Source organism: Salvelinus alpinus, chromosome 35 (genome assembly GCF_045679555.1).
Source record: "Salvelinus alpinus chromosome 35, SLU_Salpinus.1, whole genome shotgun sequence".
NCBI lineage: Eukaryota > Metazoa > Chordata > Actinopteri > Salmoniformes > Salmonidae > Salvelinus > Salvelinus alpinus.
Window position 1 is genome coordinate 15054750 of NC_092120.1, and position 27176 is coordinate 15081925.

At 42.3% G+C, this 27176-nt stretch overlaps 1 protein-coding gene across 1 annotated transcript in view; it reads right to left on the reverse strand.

The window, feature by feature from the left end:
• The window catches only part of LOC139564451 (gamma-aminobutyric acid type B receptor subunit 1-like), a 56580-nt gene that overhangs the window by 14755 nt on the left and 14649 nt on the right, over positions 1–27176 (reverse strand). The window contains exons 5-15 of the mRNA XM_071383982.1: positions 26693–26878; positions 22814–22831; positions 18022–18182; positions 8552–8686; positions 7089–7259; positions 6265–6366; positions 5917–5982; positions 5378–5569; positions 4483–4728; positions 4038–4101; positions 3101–3178 (exon numbers count right to left, since the gene is read on the reverse strand). Of these exons, the coding sequence (XP_071240083.1) occupies positions 3101–3178; positions 4038–4101; positions 4483–4728; positions 5378–5569; positions 5917–5982; positions 6265–6366; positions 7089–7259; positions 8552–8686; positions 18022–18182; positions 22814–22831; positions 26693–26878 (1419 nt within the window). The remainder of the gene's footprint in view (positions 1–3100; positions 3179–4037; positions 4102–4482; positions 4729–5377; positions 5570–5916; positions 5983–6264; positions 6367–7088; positions 7260–8551; positions 8687–18021; positions 18183–22813; positions 22832–26692; positions 26879–27176) is intronic.

Below are 27176 nucleotides of genomic sequence, written 5' to 3' on the forward strand. Positions count from 1 at the left end.
CTCTCGGTCTCGCGCATGAAAAAGCTCTGTGACACTTTAGGGTCCACTCATTCAGACTGCTCTTACTTCCTCATTTTTCAGAATACAAGCCTGAAACAATTTCTAAAGACTGTTGACATCTAGTGGAAGGCATAGGAACTGCAAGTTGAGTCCTAAGTCAATGGATACTGTAATGGCATTGAATAGAAAACTACAAAACCAAAAAAGAAACTACTTCCCGAATGGATTTTTCTCAGGTTTTCGCCTGCCAAATCAGTTCTGTTATACTCACAGACACTATTTTAACAGTTTTGGAAACTTTAGAGTGTTTTCTATCCAAATCTATCAGTTATATGCATATCATATCTTCTGGGCCCGAGAAGCAGGCAGTTTAATTTGGGCATGCTTTTCATCCAGAATTCCGAATGCTGCCCCCTACCCTAGAGAAGTTAACTCTAGAACAAACTAAACTCACCTTCGTTGCCTCTAGAACAAACTAAACTCACCTCCGTTACCTCTAGAACAAACTAAACACACCTTCATTACCTCTAGAACAAACTAAACTCACCTCTGTTACCTGCAGAACAAACTAAACTCACCTCCGTTAACTCTAGAACAAACTAAACTCAACTTCATTACCTCTAGAACAAACTAAACTCACCTTCATTACCTCTAGAACAAACTAAACTCACCTCTGTTAAATCTAGAACAAACTAAACTCCCCTTCATTACCTCTAGAACAAACTAAACTCACCTCTGTTAACTCTAGAACAAACTAAACTCAAATCCGTCATGTCTATAGCAAAAAACTATACTCTGTCGCCTCTATAACAAACTAACCTCGTACCTCTCCCACTGGTTACAGACGTCAGTTCAATGTCTAGTTTTTATTTACATTTGATTGAGTCGTCAACTAACGTGAATACAACATGAAATCAACAAAGAATTTCACCATTGGATTTAGGTTAAAAGTAGGGTGAAAAAACGTTGATGACTTTTTGATTCAACGTCATTTTTGATGTTGTTGTTGTTGAAATGATGTGGAAAATGACGTGGCAACCAGTTTTGCCCATTGGGCTGTGACTCTCCAGTAAACTAGACTCACCTCTGTTACTATACAAAAAAGGTGCTATCTAAAATCTAAAAGGGTTCTTCGGCTGTCCACAGAGGTTTCTACATGGAACCCAAAATGGTTGAAACCAAAAAGGGTTTTAAATGGAACCTAAATGGGTTCTACTATAAGGACAGCTGAAGAACCCTTTGGCACCCTTTTTCTAAGAGTGTGCAGGTCAACTAAACTTAACACTGTCACCTCTATAGCAAAATAACCTCTATCACTCTCCAGAAAACTGGACTCCACTCCATCACCTCTATAACAAAATAACCTCTATCACTCTCCAGAAAACTGGACTCCACTCCATCACCTCTATAGCAAAATAACCTCTATCACTCTCCAGAAAACTGGACTCCACTCCATCACCTCTATAACAAACTAACCTCTATCACTCTCCAGAAAACTGGACTCCACTCCATCACCTCTATAGCAAAATAACCTCTATCACTCTCCAGAAAACTGGACTCCACTCCATCACCTCTATAACAAACTAACCTCTATCACTCTCCAGAAAACTGGACTCCACTCCATCACCTCTATAGCAAAATAACCTCTATCACTCTCCAGAAAACTGGACTCCACTCCATCACCTCTATAACAAACTAACCTCTATCACTCTCCAGAAAACTGGACTCCACTCCATCACCTCTATAACAAACTAACCTCTATCACTCTCCAGAAAACTGGACTCCACTCCATCACCTCTATAGCAAAATAACCTCTATCACTCTCCAGAAAACTGGACTCCACTCCATCACCTCTATAACAAACTAACCTCTATCACTCTCCAGAAAACTGGACTCCACTCCATCACCTCTATAGCAAAATAACCTCTATCACTCTCCAGAAAACTGGACTCCACTCCATCACCTCTATAACAAACTAACCTCTATCACTCTCCAGAAAACTGGACTCCACTCCATCACCTCTATAACAAACTAACCTCTATCACTCTCCAGAAAACTGGACTCCACTCCATCACCTCTATAACAAACTAACCTCTATCACTCTCCAGAAAACTGGACTCCACTCCATCACCTCTATAACAAACTAACCTCTATCACTCTCCAGAAAACTGGACTCCACTCCATCACCTCTGGAACAAACTAACCTCTATCACTCTCCAGAAAACTAGACTCCACTCCATCACCTCTATAACAAACTAACCTCTATCACTCTCCAGAAAACTGGACTCCACTCCATCACCTCTATAACAAACTAACCTCTATCACTCTCCAGAAAACTAGACACCACTCCATCACCTCTGGAACAAAACATCCTCACCTCTGTAAACCTACATCACACCAAGCTCACTCCTGTCACACTACAGAACAGTAATACCACCAAACTTAGCCCTACAGTAAGTCAGCCCTGTGAAGGACAGAGAGTCATCTCTGATTGGACCCATTGGCCACGCTCCCCTCGGAGGCTAAGCTAAGCCTTGGCAACAAATCGTTTCCTTAAAAGTCTACAACGGTGCCCTCTCTCTGGCCTCCCAGCGATTGACTAGCGGTGCAGTAATTCTAAGCCCAGGCACAAGTGTGTCACCTCTCCAGGGAGGACTGGTCCAGTAAACAACTGAACTACAACATTTAACTTGGTGTGGCTGAAGCAAATCAACAGTAATAGCATTTCTCTGCAGACTGTGTTGGATGTTTAACTTTCCCAAAGTGAAGAAGAGTGGGTGGGGTCAGGCTTTCCCGACTGCCATGGTCTGGCCACTGGGCTGTGGGTGTAAACTCATTCTGGGTGAAGGAGGATGAGGGCCCAAATGATTGCTTTTAAAGCCAGAAGTGGTGATTTGTCTGACATGGAAATGATGGATGGAGGCAACGCGGGATTAGACAAAGAGAAGGCGTAACAGTAGGTCTAATGTGAGGGGAACGAGATAGATGGTTACATAGATGACTCACAGTGAGACAGTCACACACACACCCACCCACCTACACACAGAGAGAGACATACACAGGAAGCCTGACAAAGACAATGTAATCAACTCCGCCGCACCTATCCACACATCGTTGCCGAACCAGGAGAGATTCTTCTGAGAGCTGTCGTAGTATCCAATCTTCTTATAACTGCCTCCTACACAGGGAGAGGGAGAGAGGGTCCAATTAATATCTTCTCAAATCATCTTTATTTCCTGCCTACATAATGTCCTTGGGTTATGATGGGTTCAAACGACAACAAACAATAGAACACTTTGAAGATGAGCGACAGATCAAAACATCATTATGAAAAGAAGGCTATGGAAGTGCAGGGCAGAACATTTCAAATCCACAAATAGAGAGAAAGAGAAAAGAGGGAAAAGTGGAACAAAGAGATAGAGACGATACAGAGAGAGGGACCGATACAGAGCTACAACAGGGAAAGAAAGACAGAGGGAGAGAACGTGGCAGCCTTAACCATGAATACTGATTGGAATAGAATAATTCACATATTCAAGTCAAGGCTTTCAATGTATTAACCAAATTACCCGACCCTGTGACTAGCACTGTAGCACGCAAAATGCTACCCAGTGCATGCAGGAAGAAGTAGGATTATAATTTTTTTATCCATTAGGGATCCAAAAAGAACAGAGGCACAAAATAATCCGCCACCTTAGCTTTGATCCAGACCTGTTCCAATTAGACGGAAGACTTGACTCAACACATTTATAAACCAACACATTTTGCACATGCAATTATAGGACAATGAAACAAACTGCACAGCAATCGCCCCTAAAAATGCTTTGCTCTCAAATAAACACGAGTGAGAACGGAGGGAGAGAAAGACAAGCGTCAGCAGACAGCCTTGATCTTGATGAATGATTGGACTGACTGACATTCAGTCGCACAGCAATAAAATGTCTATGGTTTTTTGTTGTCGTTGTTTTTTACTACTGTAGGATGTCCAGAACAAGGAAAGGCTGAAATATGCTTGAAATGGTGATAGATGACTTTACCTTGCAGTTGCTCAATAAGGGTCATAGCCATCCTGGAACCCTGGGCATCAAACACCACATGACCCTGAAGGAGAAAACCCCAGAAAAGTGCTACATCAAGTCAGAAATCTACTGTCATCCATATAAACTTATTGAATGAGCCAATACATAGATTACACATGTGTAATTTACTGTGCAGTGTTCTTCAATCCTGTCCTGGGACAAATAGGGTATGCAGGCTTTTGCTCCAACCCAACACACCATATTCAACTAACCAAGGGCTTGATGATAAGTTTAGTAGTTGAATCAGGTGTGTTAACCCTCCAACCAGGGTTGGACTACCTGGACTTGTATAATAAGAAACACTCATTTGCGTTTTCCATTGCAAAAGGTTTTCAAACATTTTGTGCCCTAATGAACATGGCCCTAGTATATTCTACTGGAGGACCCTCCCTCCTGTACTCACAGACACGCCTTCAAATGAGCTGGTGTTGAGGGCGCGGTAGATCTCTGCTGTGATGTCATGGTTGTTATAGTTGAAGTCTTCCAGCCTGCGACCTTTGGCCTTCAGAGGGGCCACAGTCTTGTTGAGGGCCAGGGCCAGGGCCCAGACAGCGTCGTAGGCCAGAGGGGCCTCCTGGAAGCCCCCCGTCTCTTCCGGGTTCTTACCCCCCAGCCGGTTCATCAACGCCCCCAGGAACTCCTGTGAGGTCTGATTGGACCAGACATAGGGAAGGGGAGGAGTTGATAAATGAGGCTCACCATTCGTGTGGCTTTCAATCTGAACTATTGTCCATCAAACTCATTAGTATGACATTTATATAATTCAAATCACTATGTTAGTTGCATTAGGGTCAACTTAGATTTAGGCAATACCGGAGCCTCAAGCACTGTGTAATGGTTACGTATTACTAGCCTTTGAACTCAAAAGGTAGTGTACTTAGCTCGGGGCTAAGACAGCTTTTACGCCAGCTTTTTGGGGCTAACCAATCACAGAGTTCCATTGTCACCTAAGTTGAATATTTATTAGGGATAGCCCTGGGCCAGGGACATTTATTTCATATAAATGTCTAAATATGTGTCTCTGCCCTGGGCTAAGAAACATGTGGTGTGGAAAAGCCTAAAGGGCCCCTAGAGTGTACTATTGCAGAAGCACATCAAGCCTCCGCTCTGCAGGTAGAGGAAGGTATATGAAACTAATCAACAGCTAAGCTGGCAGCGTGTGAAATTGAAGGGACAACATGACCAGATGGAGAACACGTTGCTCACCAGGTTGGAATGCGGATCATAATCAATAACATTACATGGACTTGGGGGACCTGATCCTGGATCAGTATGAGATCCGGCCCAGATGATCTCACCAGGTTGGAGGCTCCGCGGACGGTCTCGGGGTTGAGCATGACGATCTCCGTGGTAACGTGGCCCTCCACCGCCTCTGTCATGTTCTCGATGGTGCAGTTGATGGACGGGTCTTTGATCTTGAACCAGTTATCAGCATACCAGCCAATCAGAAACCAGACATATTTCTTCCCATACAGTTTCTCCTTAAATACCTGGAGGATAGAGGGAGAGAGTTGGAGGGAGAGAGAGAGAGAGGGGAGAGAAAGTGAAAGAGAGATAAAAGAGGAAAAAAGAGAAGGGCAGAGAGAGAGAGAGAAACATTTGGAAAATAGACAGAAAAGACGAAGATGAAACACTTAGTTGTCTGTTAAATAATACGTAATTACACAGAAATATTCTTTGCTTCTCAAGGCTACATCATCACCTCAGTACAAATAAGAATTCATTAAATAAAAATGGTAATTTGTTCAGATAGAGGTTCAAGATACAATAGAGGTCAATAGCTATAAATAGCTCGATGATTTAATAGCCCGATGATTTAATGATTTAAAACACTCACCTCGCAAAACACTTTCCTGGCTTCCGTCTCATAGAAGAGCCCCACAATTATTCTGGCATCCTGACGCTAATTCAATGACAGGAAGCGCAATGATTTAAGCCATCGTAATGAAAATACATTCACATAGCTCAATAATAATGATACAAGCCTTTACACTTTGACTATTCCAATTCTATGGTACAACTCTGCTAGCTAGCTAGCTCTGCACTTCATAGGCTGGCAGTTGGCTGTGCTAATTAGCCTACTGCATTCATTTCCTGTATTAAATCACCTCACTTCGCTTAACAGGTGCAACTGTGAGCAGGGGAGAGCAACAGCAGCTCCCCATTGAATATTTCATCAAAGCACCTTGAGGTTCTTGACAGCGACAGCCGGGTCGGTGAGGAAGCTCTGTCTCACACTGATCTCAATCCCAGCCTCCTTCACCCTCTGCTCCAGATCATCCAGAGTCTATATGAGAGAAGAAGAGAAGGGGTAGATAGAAACAGAGAAGGAAGAGAGAACAGAGAAGGAAAGACGAAAGAGAGAAGGGAGGGGTAGAGATTGAAAGAAAGACGGAAGGGGTGAGAAAAGGAGAGAGGAAAGGCACAAGAAATGTGAGAGTAAAATAGGAAAGAGATAATAAAGGACAGTGGGAGAGAAAGAGAAAGATAATTTGAGAGAGAGAGGTAGGAAAAGAGAGAAAAAGAGAGGCAGAAAGAAGGGGAGAAGATAAAGAGGAAAAGACGTAGGGAAAGAGAGAGGATAGAGGAGAGATAGAGAAAATTAAAGATCAAGGAAGAGGGAGATCATTAACCTCCGTTAGAGGAAAGAACCCAAGAGTCACATTATCCACCCGGTTGCTCAGAGAGATGTATTGCCTGATCAATATTTCTCACCACCAATATTTCAACAAATTACTTCAGAAATCCACGATCAATCGTGGGATTGAATACTTAAAAGACTATCATACCACATATAAGTCACACGTACGCACACACCCACTCCCACACACTCATTTGCTCATTAAGATGTGGGAGAGTCACTGAAGAGTGTAAGAAAGATAGAGAGAGAGACAGACAGAGAGTGAGAGAGAGAGAGGAAGACAAAGAGAGATACAGAGACAGAGAGATAGAAAGAGAGCGAGAGAGTGAGACAAAGAGAGAAGAGATAGACAGAGAGAGTGTACTGACCGAAGTGAAGACCTCTGTGGTCTGCTGGATGGTAGCGATCTTGGTCCACTTCCACTTCTGGAAGAGGCGTACCCTGGTGGGGTTGTGGAGGGTGGCCGAGGGGTGGGTGCGGAAGAAGGTGGGGAAACGGTTCCTGTTGGACAAGGCTGGAGAGCTGGAGCCATAGGACAACTGAGAAAAGCGAGAGGGAGATAGGAAGGGAGATAAACATGTATTTTCTTATATTCTACAACTATCAAAACACTATACAGCCAAAACACTATACTTTGGTTTCGGTGTTCAGAACATCGGCACCCTGACAACAGGGAATGAGAGAAGAAGAAGGTAGAGACCTGATGATGAACGTCAAGCGTCATGTACAATATCAATATAATATATATCAATATGGACAGCAGACAATACAGCTAGTGACATGTAAAGTAGAATAGAGTTTGCCTGCTCACAATTGGGTGCAGTTAGGGGGACGATGGTATCAGCCTGTGGTAAACAGCTCCAGCATTAGGGGTGACACACACACGGGAGAATGAAATCGAAGGAAATGGAGCAAAGCGGCAGGGCACAGAGAGGCTCATAAAACACCACTTTGCAGGAAGCAGAAGAGAAGTACTCCAATGTGTTTTTTTCACGACCTGAAATAAACACTAGACTCAAAATGAGTTGGTTCAGCGTCGTGTTCATTATGCACCAAATGGACTAAAACAGGGAGGGATTAACTGGATTTGTCCAATAAGAAAGACATTTATGTTTTCTGTTGCTAAATGTTTTAAAACGTTTCACAGGATGTGCCGGTATGAACTTTGTTCTTGTATTGTGTCAATGGGATTGGCTTTAAATGTAGACTGAGTTGCTACGCTAGGCTTTGGGAGATCCGAATACAGCCTACAATTGGAGCTCCAAGAAGTCCCTTGATTCTGGTCTGTTTGATCCTTGGCTCTCTGATAGGCTTGTTTGACATGCAGAGAGATACTCCTCCTAAGGGCTGAACAGGGGCAGAAATAAGTGTGTGGAGATTGGTGGTGGTGTACACACACTCACTAAAGAGCCTGATCCCTTTGTGTGTGTGTGGGGGGGGGGGGGGGGGTCGACAGCTAGAGTGGGAACAAGGAGGCTGAGAGGAAGAGAACAGAGGAAATCAAGCAGACAGGCCCAAGGCACTAGTTGCTGACAAGTGGAGGGAGTAAAGAGGAGATTGGAAAAGCTAAAAGAGATAGAGTTTTTAATGAAGGAGAGAGATGGATAGATAGGGATATTTAATTTGTTCTCAATTAATTACTTGGCTAAAAAGGTTGACTAAAGTTTAAGATTGATTATGAGATTACGAGAGAGAGAAAGAGAGAGCGAGAGAGAGGGAGAGAGGCAGAGAGAGAGAGAGAGAGAGAGAGAGGCAGAGAGAGAGAGCAAGAGAGAGACATATAGCGCATGGGACACACACACACACACACACACACACAATAGCTACCCACCACTATGAGGTTCCACATGCGAGCAGCCTCTGCTACCAGTGTGGATACGGAGCTGCAGCCGGGCATCAGGACAGTCTTGATGGGCTCTGTGTAGAGCAGATCATAGAGCAACTTGGTGGACTCACCCGGGTCACACTGAGAGAGAGAGCGAAAGAGGGAGAGGTGAAAAATGAAGGGAGGAGGAGATGGTAGGAGATGGAGGGAAATAAAAGGGGAGATAGATGTGAGGAGAGAGGGGGAGATGAAGGGAGAGAGGGAGGGAGGAAAAAGAGGAGGAAGATTAGGAGAGAAATAGGGGGGAGGAGAAGAAGAGAGGAGGGGTGAGAGATGTAGGAGAGAAAGTGAGGAGGTGGGTAGAGAACAGGGGTAGAGAGCGAGGGAGAGAAGGGAGGGGAGAAGAAAGAAGAATATCAGAAACAGAAAGAGAAGAACAGAACAGTGATCGATATTCAGCCTTACTGAGCGTCAGTATAAAAGTGGGAAAAGATGGCCACAGAGAGAGTTAAATCGACCACGCTGTCCAAAAAGAGACGGGAAGAAAAAATAAATGCACAAGGAGGGAGGGAGATATCACAAACAGAGCACATTCAAAAGCTCAAATGAATGTAAAATAAGCTTGAGGTGGACAAATTATCCACCACAGGCCTGTCAACAAGGTTTTGAATAAGCCATCCCCATTCCAGTCCTCAGTAGGGCCAGATCTAAATCAGACTGACACGTTTAATGGTGATTTGCTGTGGAGGGGGAGAGAGAGGAGACAGAACTCCCATGCATTGCAGTTGAGTGTCACAAGCAATCTGGTTGTAGAAAACTGTGATTTAACAACGGACATTATGGGCCCTGATTTGGGTGTTGGTTTGTCTCCGTTCGTTTTCCCGAGATGGAAATAGCGCACTCAAGATGCAAATGTGTCGGATGCAGAAATTGCCTGTTTATTTCAATGGTGGTTGGTTGACTGTTAAAACGTTGTTGTCTAATGCTACTGTCTCTAGAATGTATGCTATGATCTAGATATCATGATACCACCAAGTCCAATTGATCACAATGGAAGAGAAAGTGACGTTTTGCTATCCTGTCACATCTGATAACATGTCAGGCGGTCATAACCTTTTCTCTGCCCCAGAGAACTCCTGGAGATGCCTGCCCTTACAACAACAAAAAAATAGATGTCAAATTTGCAGTTTGACATGTAAAATAGCAGTTTTCATATGGTTTCACGTTTATTAAATGTAGAGTTCACATGTTAACACCACCTTTTCACATGTGAGGAGAATAACATGTTTTCACCTCACATGTAAATTGCAGTTTGACATGAAAAACTTTCCCATGTGAGAATAGGACATGCCGTTTGACATATAAAAAACATTCCAACGTGAAAATCACATTTGCTGTTCCACATGTAAGAAAACCACATGTGAAAAACAATCACACGTGTAAAAATCAAATTTGCATTTTCATATTTGAAAATACTTTAACATGTGACCTTGCAATTCCACATCTAAAGAGACAATCTAATTTGCAGTTTCACATGTAAGAATACTCCGCATTTACTCCAATGTTTGTAAACAAAGTAAATGTAAACAAATACTGTATAGCCTAAAAATATAGTTGAAACTATAATTTTGATATAATGGATGGTCAGTACTTGCATCCATAGCATGGTCTATGGATATAAGAGTGGTTGCATTTCTCCAGCTCCATCCCTCAGCTGTTTACAAAAACTGTGGCAAGGAGAACACTTTGTTAATGTTTCAATTAAGGATTGCCACTTTAAAGACTTTTAATTGAGTAACAGCATTGTTATATGGTGCAATCCTCTAGTGCAGGGTTAGGCAACCCTGTTCCTGGAGTGCCACAGGTACTGCAGGATTTTGTTCTAACTAGCCACCACACATAACCAACTGAGCTAATTGATCAGTTCAGTGATTGGCTAAATTCAACACACCTGGTCTTCCAGGTCGGTTAAATGAAAAACATGAAGCGCCTGCGGTCCTCCAGGACCGGGTTTCCTAACCCTGCTCTAGTGAGTGAGCTACGTTTGTGCCATTAATATGAAGCAACACTTCTGTAGTCCAGAACAACATTCTTAGTATTCCAAACTAAAAGAATGATATTGAATGCAAAACATAAACCCAAAACTAGTGCAAAACAAAATAATTTTTAAATGCGGGAGCCAATGAATTTTAAGTTAATGCCAAAAAAAAAATCAGTTGCAAAAAATTATGATAATGCAATTAAATAAAATGCCTCCCTCTTCCCTGCAATTTTCCCTGTCTTTGGTTATGTTACTCTGGTCTTTGCTTTCCTGCCTTTTTTCCAGTTGCAAGTTTTGACAAATCCATTCCAGCAACATAGCACCCTACTGCTGGTTTGCCTCTGAAGCTAAGTAGGGTCAGTCCCTCGATGGGAGACCACATGTAGCTGGAAGTGGTGAAAAATAAACATGTGAAAAAAAATGTCACGTGGGAGAAAAAATTTACATGTGAAACTTCACACGTGTCTGAAAACCATGTCTTTTTTTGTAAGGGTGGTATGTATAACCCTCCCTTTATCCACAAACACACATGCACTGTCCGTGGTGCTGAAATGCAACCCAATATTAGTGTCAGAGTTAGCATTACTACGATACTTCCAGCATCCAATCTATCCGCCCATGAGACTTTGATGATAAACCAATCTCACAGAAAGAATAGGAGAAGAAGCCACATATGCTGATCTGCTTTATTCTCTTGAATTGCATTTCAGATTGAATAATATAAAAGAAGTGTGAATATATAAGAGGACGAGAGGGATCTTATGTCTTATCTCAAGTCACTGTGGATTTCTAAATCTCCCCCCAGTAATTAAATCTGGAGTACCACTTGAGTCATGGCGTTAAATGGTGCATACATGAATTTGATACACACGTGTGTGCGGGCATGCATGTGGACCATGTGGACATATTAATAATTTTGGTCCCTGATTGAGTCCTATTATGTTCCAGCCGCCAATTAAAGGGGGAAGTGCGAGATTTTTTTATTTTATTTAAGACTTATTTTACCAGGCAAGTTGACTGAGAACACTCTCATTTACAGCAACGACCTGGGGGATAGTTACAGGAGAAAGGAGGGGGGATGAATGAGCCAATAAAAAGCTGGGGATGATTAGGTGGCCATGATGGTATGAGGGCCAGATTGGGAATTTATCCAGGACACCGGGGTTAACATCCCTACTCTTACGATAAGTGCCAGGGGATCTTTTAGAGACCACAGAGAGTCAGGATACCCGTTTAACGTCCCATCCGAAAGACGGCACCCCTACACAGAGAGCACCTCATCACGCCATTTCTCTACCTCTGTCTCCCTCCACCACAGTTAATAATTGATCAAAGTTATCAGTCTCCGCTTTGATATAACCATGGCAACGGTCTAGAGGGTGAGTGGTGTGTCTGTGTATAGATCTCAATGTGCTGTAAATAGTCTAATGTTCTCTCCCTATACTGCCACCCAAGCAAACAAGCAGCGATCTACCCATATAGATAGATAGAGATATGCTGCATTACAAATAAACGGTGTCAGTGTTGACGTTCATCTACAGTAAAGTCTTCTTAATATTTCAGTATTCAGTGTCTAATTATGTAATGGTATATTTGATGAGTCATCTTTTTCCAAGGCAAGCAGATCACACTTTAAAAGCTTCACTTGAACTATTGTGACCTTAAAATGAACACATTCTATTATTGAACATCATTATACATTCAAGCCCAGACCACTGTGTGAGCATTTCTTCATATTTGATATCCCAACCCTAGATATTATAAAGCAATTAGGAAGACAAACAATTGGATGATGTTGAAGCATATTTCTAAATCTCATGCTCAAACAGAGTGTGAGGTATGATTGTCTGTCTTCTACTTGACCCCAAAAAAGATGTTGATTGGATAATAACTGAAAGTAAAAAGCATCCGCATTTAATTCCATCTCCTATAATTTCACTCTTAATGCCATAAACTGTTCATTAATATTTCAGCCAGGTGTGAAGCGTTCACAATCCACTGATTGTTAAAGTGATCATCAAACCCAACTGTAATTAGCAATAACTGTACACTAACACGCACTTTCAGGCTACTTTCAAGAAAATGTCACTGTCTGACGTGTTCATTGATTTGGTTCTAGTCCTGTATTGGTCTGTCACAAAGATGTAAATCTATTGGTTTGTCAAAACAAAAAGAGAACCATAAATCAACCAATGGGTGAGATTAATCTCATAAATTCCAGAATTCTAAATTTGAGAATATATTGTATTCTATGGCAAGTACCATTGATTCACAAAGCTGTTTCAAGTTAAATAATATGTATAGACAGTATATTTGATATGTCCACAGCCTAACTTCATGTTCTGTATATGATTTTCAAACCCTGAATCTCAACATGCACACATCTACCATATCTATTGATCCAAATTCTTATCTAATTGAAAGGAGAAAAACAAGAAGCCTGTTTGTTTCAATGGTAACTGTGTTGCCATGCCAACTTTCCTCTCCTCTCCCCTCTTCCCTATTCTTTACAATGGGATTCCATTGCAGAGCCTTTTACACCAATCAGAACAAAGTGAGCACGGCTCCCTAACCAGTCACAGCACAGTTAACTGTTTCATGCCTGTGTGCTGTATGCCCGGGTGTAGTGGAGGCATCTGTCCTGTAGTATGATTGATATGGAAACCCAGTGGGAAGGATGGCTGTGTGTTAAAGCTAATGACGAAGTGGGAGGCAAAAACTGGGCCAGAAACAGTGGGAGACATATAGATGCGTAGTGAGTGAAGAGTGCTGACATTTGAAAATGCCTATATGATGAATGATTGATGTGAAACAAGCAGCGGGTGTTTTGTTCATTTAATAACATAAATATTTGGCTCTATCATTTTCTGGTTAGTAACTGGAGCTTAGTGGTCAGCTAGTGGTCAAATGGGACAGTGACGGTCAGTGACGGTCAGCTAGTGGTCAAATGGGTCAGTGACGGTCAGCTAGTGGTCAAATGGGACAGTGACGGTCAGCTAGTGGTCAAATGGGACAGTGACAGTCAGTGACAGTCAGCTATATGTGACATCTTATCCCGAGGAGACCTCTGCAGTGGCATTCTGTCCACTGAAGAAATGTCCCCTGTGCTTTGACACATAGACATTGGTCTTGACCCATAGACATTGGTCTTGACATATAGACATTGGTCTTGACACATAGACATTGGTCTTGACATATAGACATTGGTCTTGACACATAGACAAGACATTGGTCTTGACACATAGCCATTGGTCTTGACACATAGCCATTGGTCTTGACACATAGACATTGGTCTTGACACAAAGACATTGGTCTTGACACATAGACATTGGTCTTGACACATAGCCATTGATCTTGACACATAGACATTGGTCTTGACACATAGACATTGGTCTTGACACATAGACAAGACATTGGTCTTGACACATAGCCATTGGTCTTGACACATAGCCATTGGTCTGACACATAGACATTGGTCTTGACACATAGCCATTGGTCTTGACACATAGACATTGGTCTTGACACATAGACATTGGTCTTGACACACAGACATTGGTCTTGAAACATAGACATTGGTCTTGACACATAGCCATTGGTCTTGACACATAGCCATTGGTCTTGACACATAGCCATTGGTCTTGACATATAGACATTGGTCTTGACACATAGACATTGGTCTTGACACATAGACATTGGTCCTGACACATAGCCATTGGTCTTGACACATAGACATTGGTCTTGACACATAGACATTGGTCTTGACACATAGACATTGGTCTTGACACATAGACATTGGTCTTGACACATAGACATTGGTCTTGACACATAGACAAGACATTGGTCTTGACACATAGACATTGGTCTTGACACATATACATTGGTCTTGACACATAGACATTGGTCTTGACACATAGACATTGGTCTTGACACATAGACATTGGTCTTGACACATAGACATTGGTCTTGACACATAGACATTGGTCTTGACACATAGACAAGACATTGGTCTTGACACATAGACATTGGTCTTGACACATAGACATTGGTCTTGACACATATACATTGGTCTTGACACATATACATTGGTCTTGACACATATACATTGGTCTTGACACATAGCCATTGGTCTTGACACATAGACATTGGTCTTGACACATAGACATTGGTCTTGACACATAGTCATTGGTCTTGACATATAGACATTGGTCTTGACACATAGACATTGGTCTTGACACATAGACATTGGTCTTGACACATAGCCATTGGTCTTGACACATAGACATTGGTCTTGACACATAGGAATTGGTATTGACACATAGACATTGGTCTTGACACATAGGGATTGGTCTTGACACATAGCCATTGGTCTTGACACAGACATTGGTCTTGACACATAGGGATTGGTCTTGACACAGACATTGGTCTTGACACATAGGGATTGGTCTTGACACATAGCCATTGGTCTTGACATATAGACATTGGTCTTGACACATAGACATTGGTCTTGACATATAGACATTGGTCTTGACACATAGACAAGACATTGGTCTTGCCACATAGCCATTGGTCTTGACACATAGACATTGGTCTTGACACATAGACATTGGTCTTGACACATAGACATTGGTCTTGACACATAGCCATTGGTCTTGACACATAGCCATTGGTCTTGACACATAGACATTGGTCTTGACACATAGCCATTGATCTTGACACATAGACATTGGTCCTGACACATAGCCATTGGTCTTGACATATAGACATTGGTCTTGACACATAGACATTGGTCCTGACACATAGCCATTGGTCTTGACACATAGACATTGGTCCTGACACATAGCCATTGGTCTTGACATATAGACATTGGTCTTGACACATAGACATTGGTCTTGACACATAGACATTGGTCTTGACACATAGACATTGGTCCTGACACATAGACATTGGTCCTGACACATAGCCATTGGTCTTGACACATAGACATTGGTCTTGACACATAGCCATTGGTCTTGACACATAGACTTTGGTCTTGACACATAGACATTGGTCTTGACACATAGACATTGGTCTTGACACATAGACAAGACATTGGTCTTGACACATAGACATTGGTCTTGACACATAGACATTGGTCTTGACACATATACATTGGTCTTGACACATAGCCATTGGTCTTGACACATAGACATTGGTCTTGACACATAGACATTGGTCTTGACACATAGTCATTGGTCTTGACACATAGCCATTGGTCTTGACACATAGACATTGGTCTTGACACATAGACATTGGTCTTGACACATAGCCATTGGTCTTGACACATAGACATTGGTCTTGACACATAGGAATTGGTATTGACACATAGACATTGGTCTTGACACATAGGGATTGGTCTTGACACATAGCCATTGGTCTTGACACAGACATTGGTCTTGACACATAGGGATTGGTCTTGACACAGACATTGGTCTTGACACATAGGGATTGGTCTTGACACATAGCCATTGGTCTTGACATATAGACATTGGTCTTGACACATAGACATTGGTCTTGACATATACACATTGGTCTTGACACATAGACAAGACATTGGTCTTGCCACATAGCCATTGGTCTTGACACATAGACATTGGTCTTGACACATAGACATTGGTCTTGACACATAGACATTGGTCTTGACACATAGCCATTGGTCTTGACACATAGCCATTGGTCTTGACACATAGACATTGGTCTTGACACATAGACATTGGTCTTGACACATAGACATTGGTCCTGACACATAGCCATTGGTCTTGACACGTAGACATTGGTCCTGACACATAGCCATTGGTCTTGACATATAGACATTGGTCTTGACACATAGACATTGGTCCTGACACATAGCCATTGGTCTTGACACATAGACATTGGTCCTGACACATAGCCATTGGTCTTGACATATAGACATTGGTCTTGACATATAGACATTGGTCTTGACACATAGACATTGGTCTTGACACATAGACATTGGTCTTGACACATAGACATTGGTCTTGACACATAGACAAGACATTGGTCTTGACACATAGCCATTGGTCTTGACACATAGCCATTGGTCTTGACACATAGACATTGGTCTTGACACATAGACATTGGTCTTGACACATAGACAAGACATTGGTCTTGACACATAGACATTGGTCTTGACACATAGACATTGGTCTTGACACATAGCCATTGGTCTTGACACATAGACATTGGTCTTGACACATAGACATTGGTCTTGACACATAGACATTGGTCTTGACACATAGTCATTGGTCTTGACACATAGCCATTGGTCTTGACACATAGACATTGGTCTTGACACATAGACATTGGTCTTGACACATAGCCATTGGTCTTGACACATAGGGATTGGTAATGACACATAGGGATTGGTCTTGACACATAGGGATTGGTCTTGACACATAGGGATTGGTCTTGACACATAGCCATTGGTCTTGACACAGACATTGGTCTTGACACATAGGGATTGGTCTTGACACAGACATTGGTCTTGACACATAGGGATTGGTCTTGACACAGACATTGGTCTTGACACATAGGGATTGGTCTTTTTTATTTTTAAGACACATAACCACCTAGCAGCCAGCTGATGCTTTGTGGTTGTCCAGCTTCATCGTGGAAGTTCACTTTTTCCTATACCTGCACTGACGCTGAATTGCAGCAAGCCAATATCAGTGTCTGACTTGGATTAGTTTAGTTTATCGTCCACCACCACTGAAATCGGGGAGGGGACTGTGGATCGGTCTCTGTCCATTCGTACATTAGCCACATGAGATATCTCAGTCAGCACTATGCCGATTTTGACGACATTTTGGCCAATGATGCATCTTGCCATAGAGATCCAGCATTTACAAAATGACACTGATTGGCCAAAAGCGGGAGCTATGGTAATTAACTGAAATGTGTTAGTTGGGAGTGATATCTCAATTGGCCCAAGGGGGGCGCTGCATTGTTTGTGGGGGGTGACATGTTTACTGTTGCCTTGTTTTTTTTAATTAAATGGGCAACTGTGCAACAATTCTAAAAGGGGTAATATAATATGGTTTTTGGTACATAACTCCCTTGACAGTATTAAATAAGTATGCTGCTGTGTTGTTACATTATTGCACCCACCTGCTACAAGGGTAATGCATTCAAAGAAGTATGCCTGCTGGAAATCAATATCATGTTGGCATGTTTTAACAATGTATAGACATGTAAAGAAGAAAGGCTGTAACTGAAATAGAAATGAACTGTTCATGTATTCCATATATCATATATCAATTACATTTCAACTGGTCTAGAGCCTTGTGAAGAACCAAGATAAAGTTTTATTATCTTCTGCTTATGTGACTTCCACTTTTTAAACACAACAATTGATCTATTTGATCCAACATCTACTCACCATACTGTCATAGTATATCAACTCCAGTTCGTAATCCGGCAGAATATCCGTCCGGTTGTTCACCAGATCCAAAGCCATCTGCGCAGAGGGGAGACATGCTTGGCCGCCCGGCCAACCGCCGCTCATGGGGAAGAGAGCTCCGATGTAGAGTTTCTTCTTGCCTAGGGACGGGCACGGCCAGGAGAGGAAAAGTAAGGTGAGCGATGCTCGAAGTGCAATATGACCGGACGCGACACTCGATAACTGCCGCAGACTTTTTCCAATTACCGCCATGGTCAGGTAAATTAAATTGGAGCACTATCCGAATGTTGCAGTGGAGTTGGGATCGTATTAGAATAATAGGAAATGGTGTTGTAATTAAAGTTTAGAGAGCCTTGAGGTGAATTTGCAATGAATCGCAATAGCATTTCATTGAAGAACTTTGTTCTCTCCAAAAAGTGGATTCACGTGTTCGCCTCGCTAACAGACAGTTTAAGATTATTTCTATTATTGGCGAACAGTCTAGCTCGCCTGCTCTTTCTATTATTTCAGTGGACGAATCGTTTCGACTGATAATTTGTCAGTGCAGAGGCGGATGATATACAACGCAAATAGTTCATGTTTTTATCAACGTTGAATGTTGGGTTTATAAATAGGGTATAACTTGTTTGGAAACCACGTTTGCCTCTTTTTGTCGTTCAGCAGGCAGAGTTCAATAATTCCAAAACCTAAGATGAAGTGTCCAATTAATTGGATCCAGCAAATAAATTGAATGGTTTTATTCAAGTGCTGTAAAAGCTAATGAGGCAAGATAGTTTCCCCTTCCGTCGCGATGGAGAATATTAGACAGACATTAAAATAATTATAGTCCGTTATTTATAATGATTCATAATCGCCATGATTTTGCACCGAAATGTATGCGTGCGCGACCAGTCCAGACGGCAGAAAACGAGCTCCGGATTGCGAATAACGTTTGAATTGTTCTTATTCTCTGGTTAATAAAAGCAAATCGCACTGTGAGTAATTTCGGGATTTTAAAATAATCTGTCCGTGCAACGACCCGTATTTCCAATTGTAGAGGATGAAACGGAATGAGACGCGAAAGGTATATCATCCACTGCAGCAGAGGCTATGTGTGTGCGTGTGTGTGTGCATGCGTGTATGAGCGAGGACAACTCTGATGATATTTGCTAGTCGGTGAATGTGTAGAGACATCGAGAGAGCAAGTGAGAGAGGGGGGGGGGGGTTGAGGGGGCACTATAAACTGCAGTGCCTGTTTACCAACTTTTGAATTGTGTGTGTGTGTGTGTGTGTGAGCGTGTGCGTGTGTGTGCATGTGTGTGTGTGAGCAACACCTAGATTCTAAAATCAAAGAAGTTTGCAGCACCTAGTTTCTACAATCAAATAGTATTGGCATACTATCACTCTCTAATTAATCTTTTGTGAGCAATAGATTATTCAAATAAATATATAATAACTATGTTAACTTTACCTGGGAAAATAGAGGGTAAACTGATAGAAATCAAATAGAATATCAAATCAACATAGACTTTAGATTGACAGTGAGCCAAATCGATTCTCAACCACAACAATGCCTCACATGCTTCTCAGTTCTGTCTCAATAACCAATGAAAGGACATTCATTCACACACCCACAAGCCAATAGAAAGAAAGACAATTAAATGCCTCAAGGGCTACTTTGAGAAATCAGCAAAAGCAGTGGGACCAGTCAGTGCATCACTCTCCAGGCTCTTCTTTTCCCTTCATCTAAGCTGACCTGGAATCAGTCTGTGTGATGTATAGCCAAGGGCTGCTACTGTACAGGCTACAGCATACCTGCTGTTTGAACCGTCTGTCCGCTTTAAAGCCTCCTCTCATTTCCCGTTAATCAGCCAATGCAGCACTGTCCAAATCCCAAATGCCTCCCTATTCCCTATAAAATAGAGCTCTGGTCAAAAGTAGTGTACTATAAATAATAGGGTGCAATTTGGGACGGAGGCCACCGTTTCACTGTCAGCTCTGAGACAGGGCTCTCATACCCCCAGCAGGCCAATATCCATAACAGAATTAGAACCAGCTATAATAGAATTATAGAATTAGTCAGTAATGCTACCCTCCCATGACTACACCTCTTCCACGGCTAAAATGTAACACCTGACTCATTGGCAACAGCTACTGGCACTCTGGGGACTAGAGAGTAAAGCCAATGCTATACATGCATTCCACCTTTGCTGAACAATTAGGCTGGTTTTAGGTTCTCTATGTAATATCACTGTAGAAATACTTGTATTGTGCACATTGGGATAGATTGTGTGATGGAGAAATAGCCACCTTCCTTCCTACACCTCAATACGATTACAGTGGAGTGGACTTACTACTGAATTGCATCTGAATACAGTAATAGTCAATAGCAGACCCAAAGCTACTAACTGTTATTCAGTATACTTGGCACAGGTGGCAATTCAACTCACAGCCCTTGTGTTGCCAGTCAGCACCATGCATGTTCCAACCTCTAACCCGCTGAGCCATCTGTAGCCTACAATGACGACGTAGTACTTCTCTCTCTCTCTCTCTCTCTCTCTCTCTCTCTCTCTCTCTCTCTCTCTCTCTCTCTCTCTCTCTCTCTCTCTCTCTCTCTCTCTCTCTCTCTCTCTCTCTCTCTCTCTCTCTCTCTCTCTCTCTCTCTCTCTCTCTCTCTCTCTCTCTCTCTCTCTCTCTCTCTCTCTCTCTCTCTCTCTCTCATAGATCACCTGTCTGAACTTTGCAGCATGCCATGTATTATTCACACCTGATATTTAAATGCGATTCCATTCCGCGGCCGTCTATATGCCAGCAAACACTGAACAACACATAATGGGCCGACATTTGTCACGACAAGAGCACTGTGCAAAAAAATGAACTGTTTGAATAGACGGTATGGCAAATAATACAATGCTAGTTCCAGATACTGCAACTCTCAATTGGATTGCATCGTACAGTTTACTTAAAGGGGCAATCTGCAATTCAAACAAAAACAAAATCAAAGTGGTCACCTCGCCACTGGTTTTGGTAAATAACTGAGGGATGGGGCCGGAGAAATGTAACCACTCTCAAATTCATAGACAGAGCTGTGAATGCAGGGACTGACTGTCCATGATAGTACAATCATCGTTTTATGTTTTTAAGCTATACAGTGTTTGTTTACAATTGCATTGTTTATAAATATTGGAGTAAAACAAGATAATACTGTATTTTGGATTCTGATGTGGTATGACCTTTATAAGTGATATTCTTCAATAATCAATAGAATCCATGTACTGTATAAATCCAAAAGTGGATGTAGCAACTACAGATTGCCCCTTTAACTCTGGTTAAATAATCTCCTCCTTATAAGGCACATTGTTGAAGAAAAGCTTCAAATTAAATCACGCTGCAGATTGTAATTTTACGGTGCAGATTTTTTTGTACAGATCTGTGCTCGTATGTGTGACTAAAATGTCGCCCACAGCCTTAGAAGCAAAACACTGTCGCAACACCTCTGCCAGAGCTATCTATTATATCAGCTGTATCAGTGGTGGAATCCAGTGTGGTACAGGCATCCCTATTCTGGTTAACCTATAAGAACACAGGGCTTAAGATCACAGAAGAGAGAATGCTTTTTCTGATTTCCTCTGACTGCTGCTAACACACACACACACCTCCACACACACACACCTCCACCCACACCTCCACCTCCACACACACACACACCTCCACCCACACCTCCACCTCCACACACACACCTCCACCCACTCTCCACACACACACACACACACACACACACACACACACACACACACACACACACACACACACACACACACACACACACACACACACACACACACACACACACACACACACACAGAGGCCTGGGTGTTAACCTTTACCCAGCTAAGAAGACAGTAAGTGGGTGTTGATACCACACTGAGTGAAAAGTAGAATGAAGAGAGAGAGAGAATGAAAGAGAGAAAGAGAGAGTGAGAGAGAGTGAATGAGAGAGAAAAGGAGAGAGAGAGTGAATGAGAGATAACAGGAGAGAGTAAGTCTGGTTCACATTTCATGGAGATTTTGGAAGAAAATGTGCTTTCTGTGCACCGATAGGACAGGTTGGCGCAGGAGAAGACTAAGTTGAAATGAGTGCGTAATGTTGTTGTTAATGGTTGATAATAATCATGAAATAATTATTAGTGAAAATCTGAGTCTTACCCCTGTATCTTACGACAGGCATATAACAGGTAGCCTCTTTAAGGAAGCAATAATCTTTAACAAAACTGACAAACAAATAATAATCTTGTCAACGCCACAAGGACAACAATTTAACGATAGCATATTTTGTGTAATTTCTACTCTTGGCAGGTAGCCTAGTGGTTAGAGTGTTGGGCCAGTAACCGGAAGGTTGCTGGATCAAATCCCTGAGCTGACAAGATAAAAATCTGTCTTTCTGCCTCTGAGCAAGGCAGTTAACCCACTGTTCCCCGGGCACCGAAGACGTGGATGTCGATTATGGCAGCCCCCCACCCCTGCACCTCCCTGGTTCAGAGGGGTTGGGTTAAATGCGGAAGACACATTTCAGTTGAAAACATTCAGTTGGACAAATGACTAGGTATCCCCCTAATTCTAATCAGTTTAAATCCTTCACCAGCAGAATTACTGGTCAGCATAAGGCACCATGCTCAGAAATGATGTACTACTGCCCTCTTGTGCTTAACAGAAGCATTACAACTTTTTGCAACATTTGTTTCACTGAGCTTTGACATTGATAGATAACCCAACCAAAACCAATCTCTCTTACCTTTGTAATTTCTGTCATCTGTGGCAAGCAAATAGAAAAGGCAAAATTACATTTGTTAATAGTCAAAATGATTTGGTGACTGGTAGCGTATGTAAATGCAACACTAACACTGTGTGATGTTTGTGAATTGTTTCATTCTTCATGGATTGATGCACTATACGTGTTACTCACTACACATGTACAGTACTCCATGCTCCTTAAATTAACATCAGTATGTAGGCTACTTTTACTGTATTTTTACTTTTACTGTCTGTATACCCTGTGGAAGTGATGGCCACTTCCGCTTTTCTTTTGATTTATTTCACCTTTATTTAACCAGGTAGGCCAGTTGAGAACAAGTTCTCATTTACAACTGCGACCTGGCCAAGTTAAGCAAAGCAGTGCGACAAAAAACAACAACACAGAGTTACACATAAACAAACGTACAGTCAATAACACAATATACAAATCTATATACAGTGTAGTGTGTGCAAATGGCGTGAGGAGGTAAGGCAATAAAAAGGCCAATAGTAGCGAAGTAATTACAATTTAGAAAATTAACACTGGAGTGATAGATGTGCAGATGATGATGTGCAAGTAGAAATACTGGTGTGCAAAAGAGCAAAAATAAGTAAATATAAACAATATGGGGATGAGGTAGGCAGTTGGATGGACTATTTACAGATGGGCTGTGTACAGCTGCAGCGATCGGTAAGCTGCTCTGACAGCTGACGCTTAAAGTTAGTGAGGGAGATATAAGTCTCCAACTTCAGCGATTTTTGCAATTCGTTCCAGTCATTGGCAGCAGAGAACTGTAAGGAACGACGGCCAAAGGAGGTGTTGGCTTTGGGGATGACAAGTGAGATATACCTGTTGGAGCGTGTGCTACGGGTGGGTGTTGTTATGGTGACCAGTGAGCTGACATAAGGCGGAGCTTCACCTAGCAAAGACTTATAGATGACCTGGAGCCAGTGGGTCTGGCAACGAATATGTAGCGAAGGCCAGCCGACGAGAGCATACAGGTCGCAGTGGTGGGTAGTATATGGAGCTTTGGTGACAGAACAGATGGCACTGTGATAGACTGCATCCAGTTTGTTGAGTAGAGTGTTGGAGGCTATTTTGTAAATGATATCGCCGAAGTCGAGGATCGGTAGGATAGTCAGTTTTACGAAGGTATGTTTGGCAGCGTGAGTGAAGGAGGCTTTGTTGCGAAATAGGAATCCGATTCTAGATTTAATTTTGGATTGGAGATACTTAATATGAGTCTGGAAGGAGAGTTTACAGTCTAGCCAGACACCTAGGTATTGTTAGTTGTCCACATATTCTAAGTCAGAACTGTCCAGAGTAGTGATGCTAGTCGGGCGGGCGGGTGCGGGCAGCGATTGGTTGAAGAGCATGCATTTAGTTTTACTAGCGTTTAAGAGCAGTTGGAGGCCACAGAAGGAGTGTTGTATGGCTTTGAAGCTCGTTTAGAGGTCTGTTAACACAGTGTCCAAAGAAGGGCCAGGTGTATACAGAATGGTGTCGTCTGCGTAGAGGTGGATCAAGGAATCACCCGCAGCACGAGCGACATCATTGATATATACAGAGAAAAGAGTCGGCACGAGAATTGAACACTGTGGTACCCCCATAGAAACTGCCAGAGGTCCGGACAACAGGCCCTCCGATTTGACACACTGAACTCTATCTGAGAAGTAGTTGGTGAACCAGGCGAGGCAGTCATTTGAGAAACCAAGTCTGCCGATAAGAATACAGTGATTGACAGAGTCGAAAGCCTTGGCCAGGTCGATGAAGACGGCTGCACAGTACTGTCTTTTATCGATGGCGGTTATGATATCGTTTAGTACCTTGAGCGTGGCTGAGGTGCACCCGTGACCAGCTTGGAAACCGGATTGCACAGCAGAGAAGGTACGGTGGGATTCGAAATGGTCAGTGATCTGTTTGTTAACTTGGCTTTCGAAGACTTTAGAAAGGCAGGGCAGGATGTATATAGGTCTGTAACAGTTTGGGTCTAGAATGTCACCCCCTTTGAAGAGGGGGTGACACCTTTGTGGCACCTTTCCAATCTTTAGGAATCTCGGACGATACGAAAGAGAGGTTGAACAGACTGGTAATAGGGGTTGCAACAATGGCGGCGGATAATTTTAGAAAGAGAGGGTCCAGATTGTCTAGCCCAGCTGATTTGTACAGGTCTAGGTTTTGCAGCTCATGTCCCAAAATCTCCTGAATGGGCTTCAAGATTATATCATAAAATTCAGGAAAACGCAGTCATTTAATATATATACACTACCAGTCAAAAGTTGACACACCGACTCATTCCATTTTTTCTATTTTCTGCAATGTAGAATAATAATGAAGACATCAAAACTATGAAATAACACATGGAATCATGTTGTAACCAAAAAAGTGTTAAACAAATAAAAATATATTTGAGATTTGAGATTCTTCAAAGTAGCCCCCCTTTGCCTTGATGAGAGCTTTGCATACTCTTGGCGATAAGGACGATAAGAACCAGTTAGTTACAGGCCGTCTAATGTTTTATATCTTAGATTACGCAGTTTTTTTTTGCCAGCCAGTACTTTTTGAAAATGAAAACAATATTTAAAATAAATGGAGACCTGCAAGCTTTCGAAATAGAGAAATATACAGCTGATCGGTGGGAGATGTAGTTCATGTGTGTAGTTCAAATGAGATGGTTGTAAATTCTCGGCTTCGTGCTTCTTCTTCGGCGTCAAATACGTTGAAGTACATTCATACCAAAGTACATATACGTTTGAACAAATATGAAGCCCATTCTTAGCCTACAACACGAGAACACAGATGTAAAATTGATGTCACTTTCATAGGGTATTACACAATCATTCACAATTATTCATAAAATATGGCTTGTGTCCACCAGGTGGCAGTACTATAACTCTCTGTTTAAGACAATCACACAGAACAGGGGGGTGAATGTCAATTGTATTTCCTGGATTTCTCGCATCCTCCGTTCTTGTCTCCTTCTCAAAATGAGGAGAGGAACCGAGGTGAGGAACCTCTGATCTTCTCCGCCGTTGTGTTTTGAGATGGAGGCAAGGAGAGAGGATGCGAGGAGTCAAGGAAATACAATTAACATTCATCCAAAGAAGCTGACACACCTATGATTTGCACACAAAACAAAGCATATACACCATTGTAGAATACATGCATGGACACACAACTATATTGACAATATATCAATGTACACTGAGTGTACAAAACATTAGGAACACCTGCTCTTTCCGTGACATAGACTGACCAGGTGAATCCAGGTGAAAGCTATGATTCCCTTATTGATGTCACTCGTTAAATCTACTTCAATCAGTGTAGGTGAAGGGGAGACAGGTTAAAGAAGGATTTTTAAGCCTTGAGACAATTGAGACATGGATTGTGTGTGTGTGTGCCATTCAATGGGTGAATGAGCAAGACAAAATATTTAAGTGCCTTTGAACAGGGTATGGTAGTAGGTGCTAGGCACACCGATTTAAGTGTGTCAAGAACTTCAACGCTGCTGGGTTTTTCACGCTCAACAGTTTTTATCAACAATGGTCCACCATCCAAAGGACACCCAGCCAACTTGACATAACTGTGGGAAGCATTGGAGTCAAAATGGCCCAGCATCCCTTTTGAACACTTTCAACAGCTTGTAGAGTCCATGTCACGACAAACTGAGGCTGTTCTGAGAGAAAAAGGGGTGCAACTCAATATTAGGAAGTTGTTCCTAATGTTTTGTACACTCAGCGTATATTGGTTTGTCTATGTATGTTTCCATGGAGTATATGTGTTGTTTCTCCCTTTCGAAGCTAAACCAAAGCATTTAATATCAACACCAACATCACAAATGAATAACAGGAATAGATTGGGATTCCATTCCGCACTTACAGAGGCAGACAGGTTTGGGTGAGTCCCATTTGCCCAGCTTGGTGCAGTGTGTGATGTTCCTGCCCTCCAGCATGAAGCCAGCATGGCAGCTGTAGTGCAGCACGGTGCCCTCCACCGGTGGCCCAGGGGGCTTCAGCGCCACCCTCCCATTCTCCAGGGACGTCCACACACGAGGGCACAGCAGCACTGGGAGAGAGATGGGCAGAGTAGTGGGAGGAAGGTTAGTGGGAATGACAGCAGTCATATTTACAAGACATGTACTAACTGCCAGTGTGTTTCTGCTCTCTTGCCAACTCCTTACGGAACATATATGGCATGACAATTCTATAAGGAGTTGGCAGGAGAGCAGAAAACAGACTCTGGCACCCAGGCTACTAAGGTACAGTGTTCATTTTGGCAGCTTTTTTCTATTTCGTTTTAGTCTTCAAAAATATTTCAATCACATTTTAGTAATTTACTTCTTTGTTAGTTTTAGTTATTATCA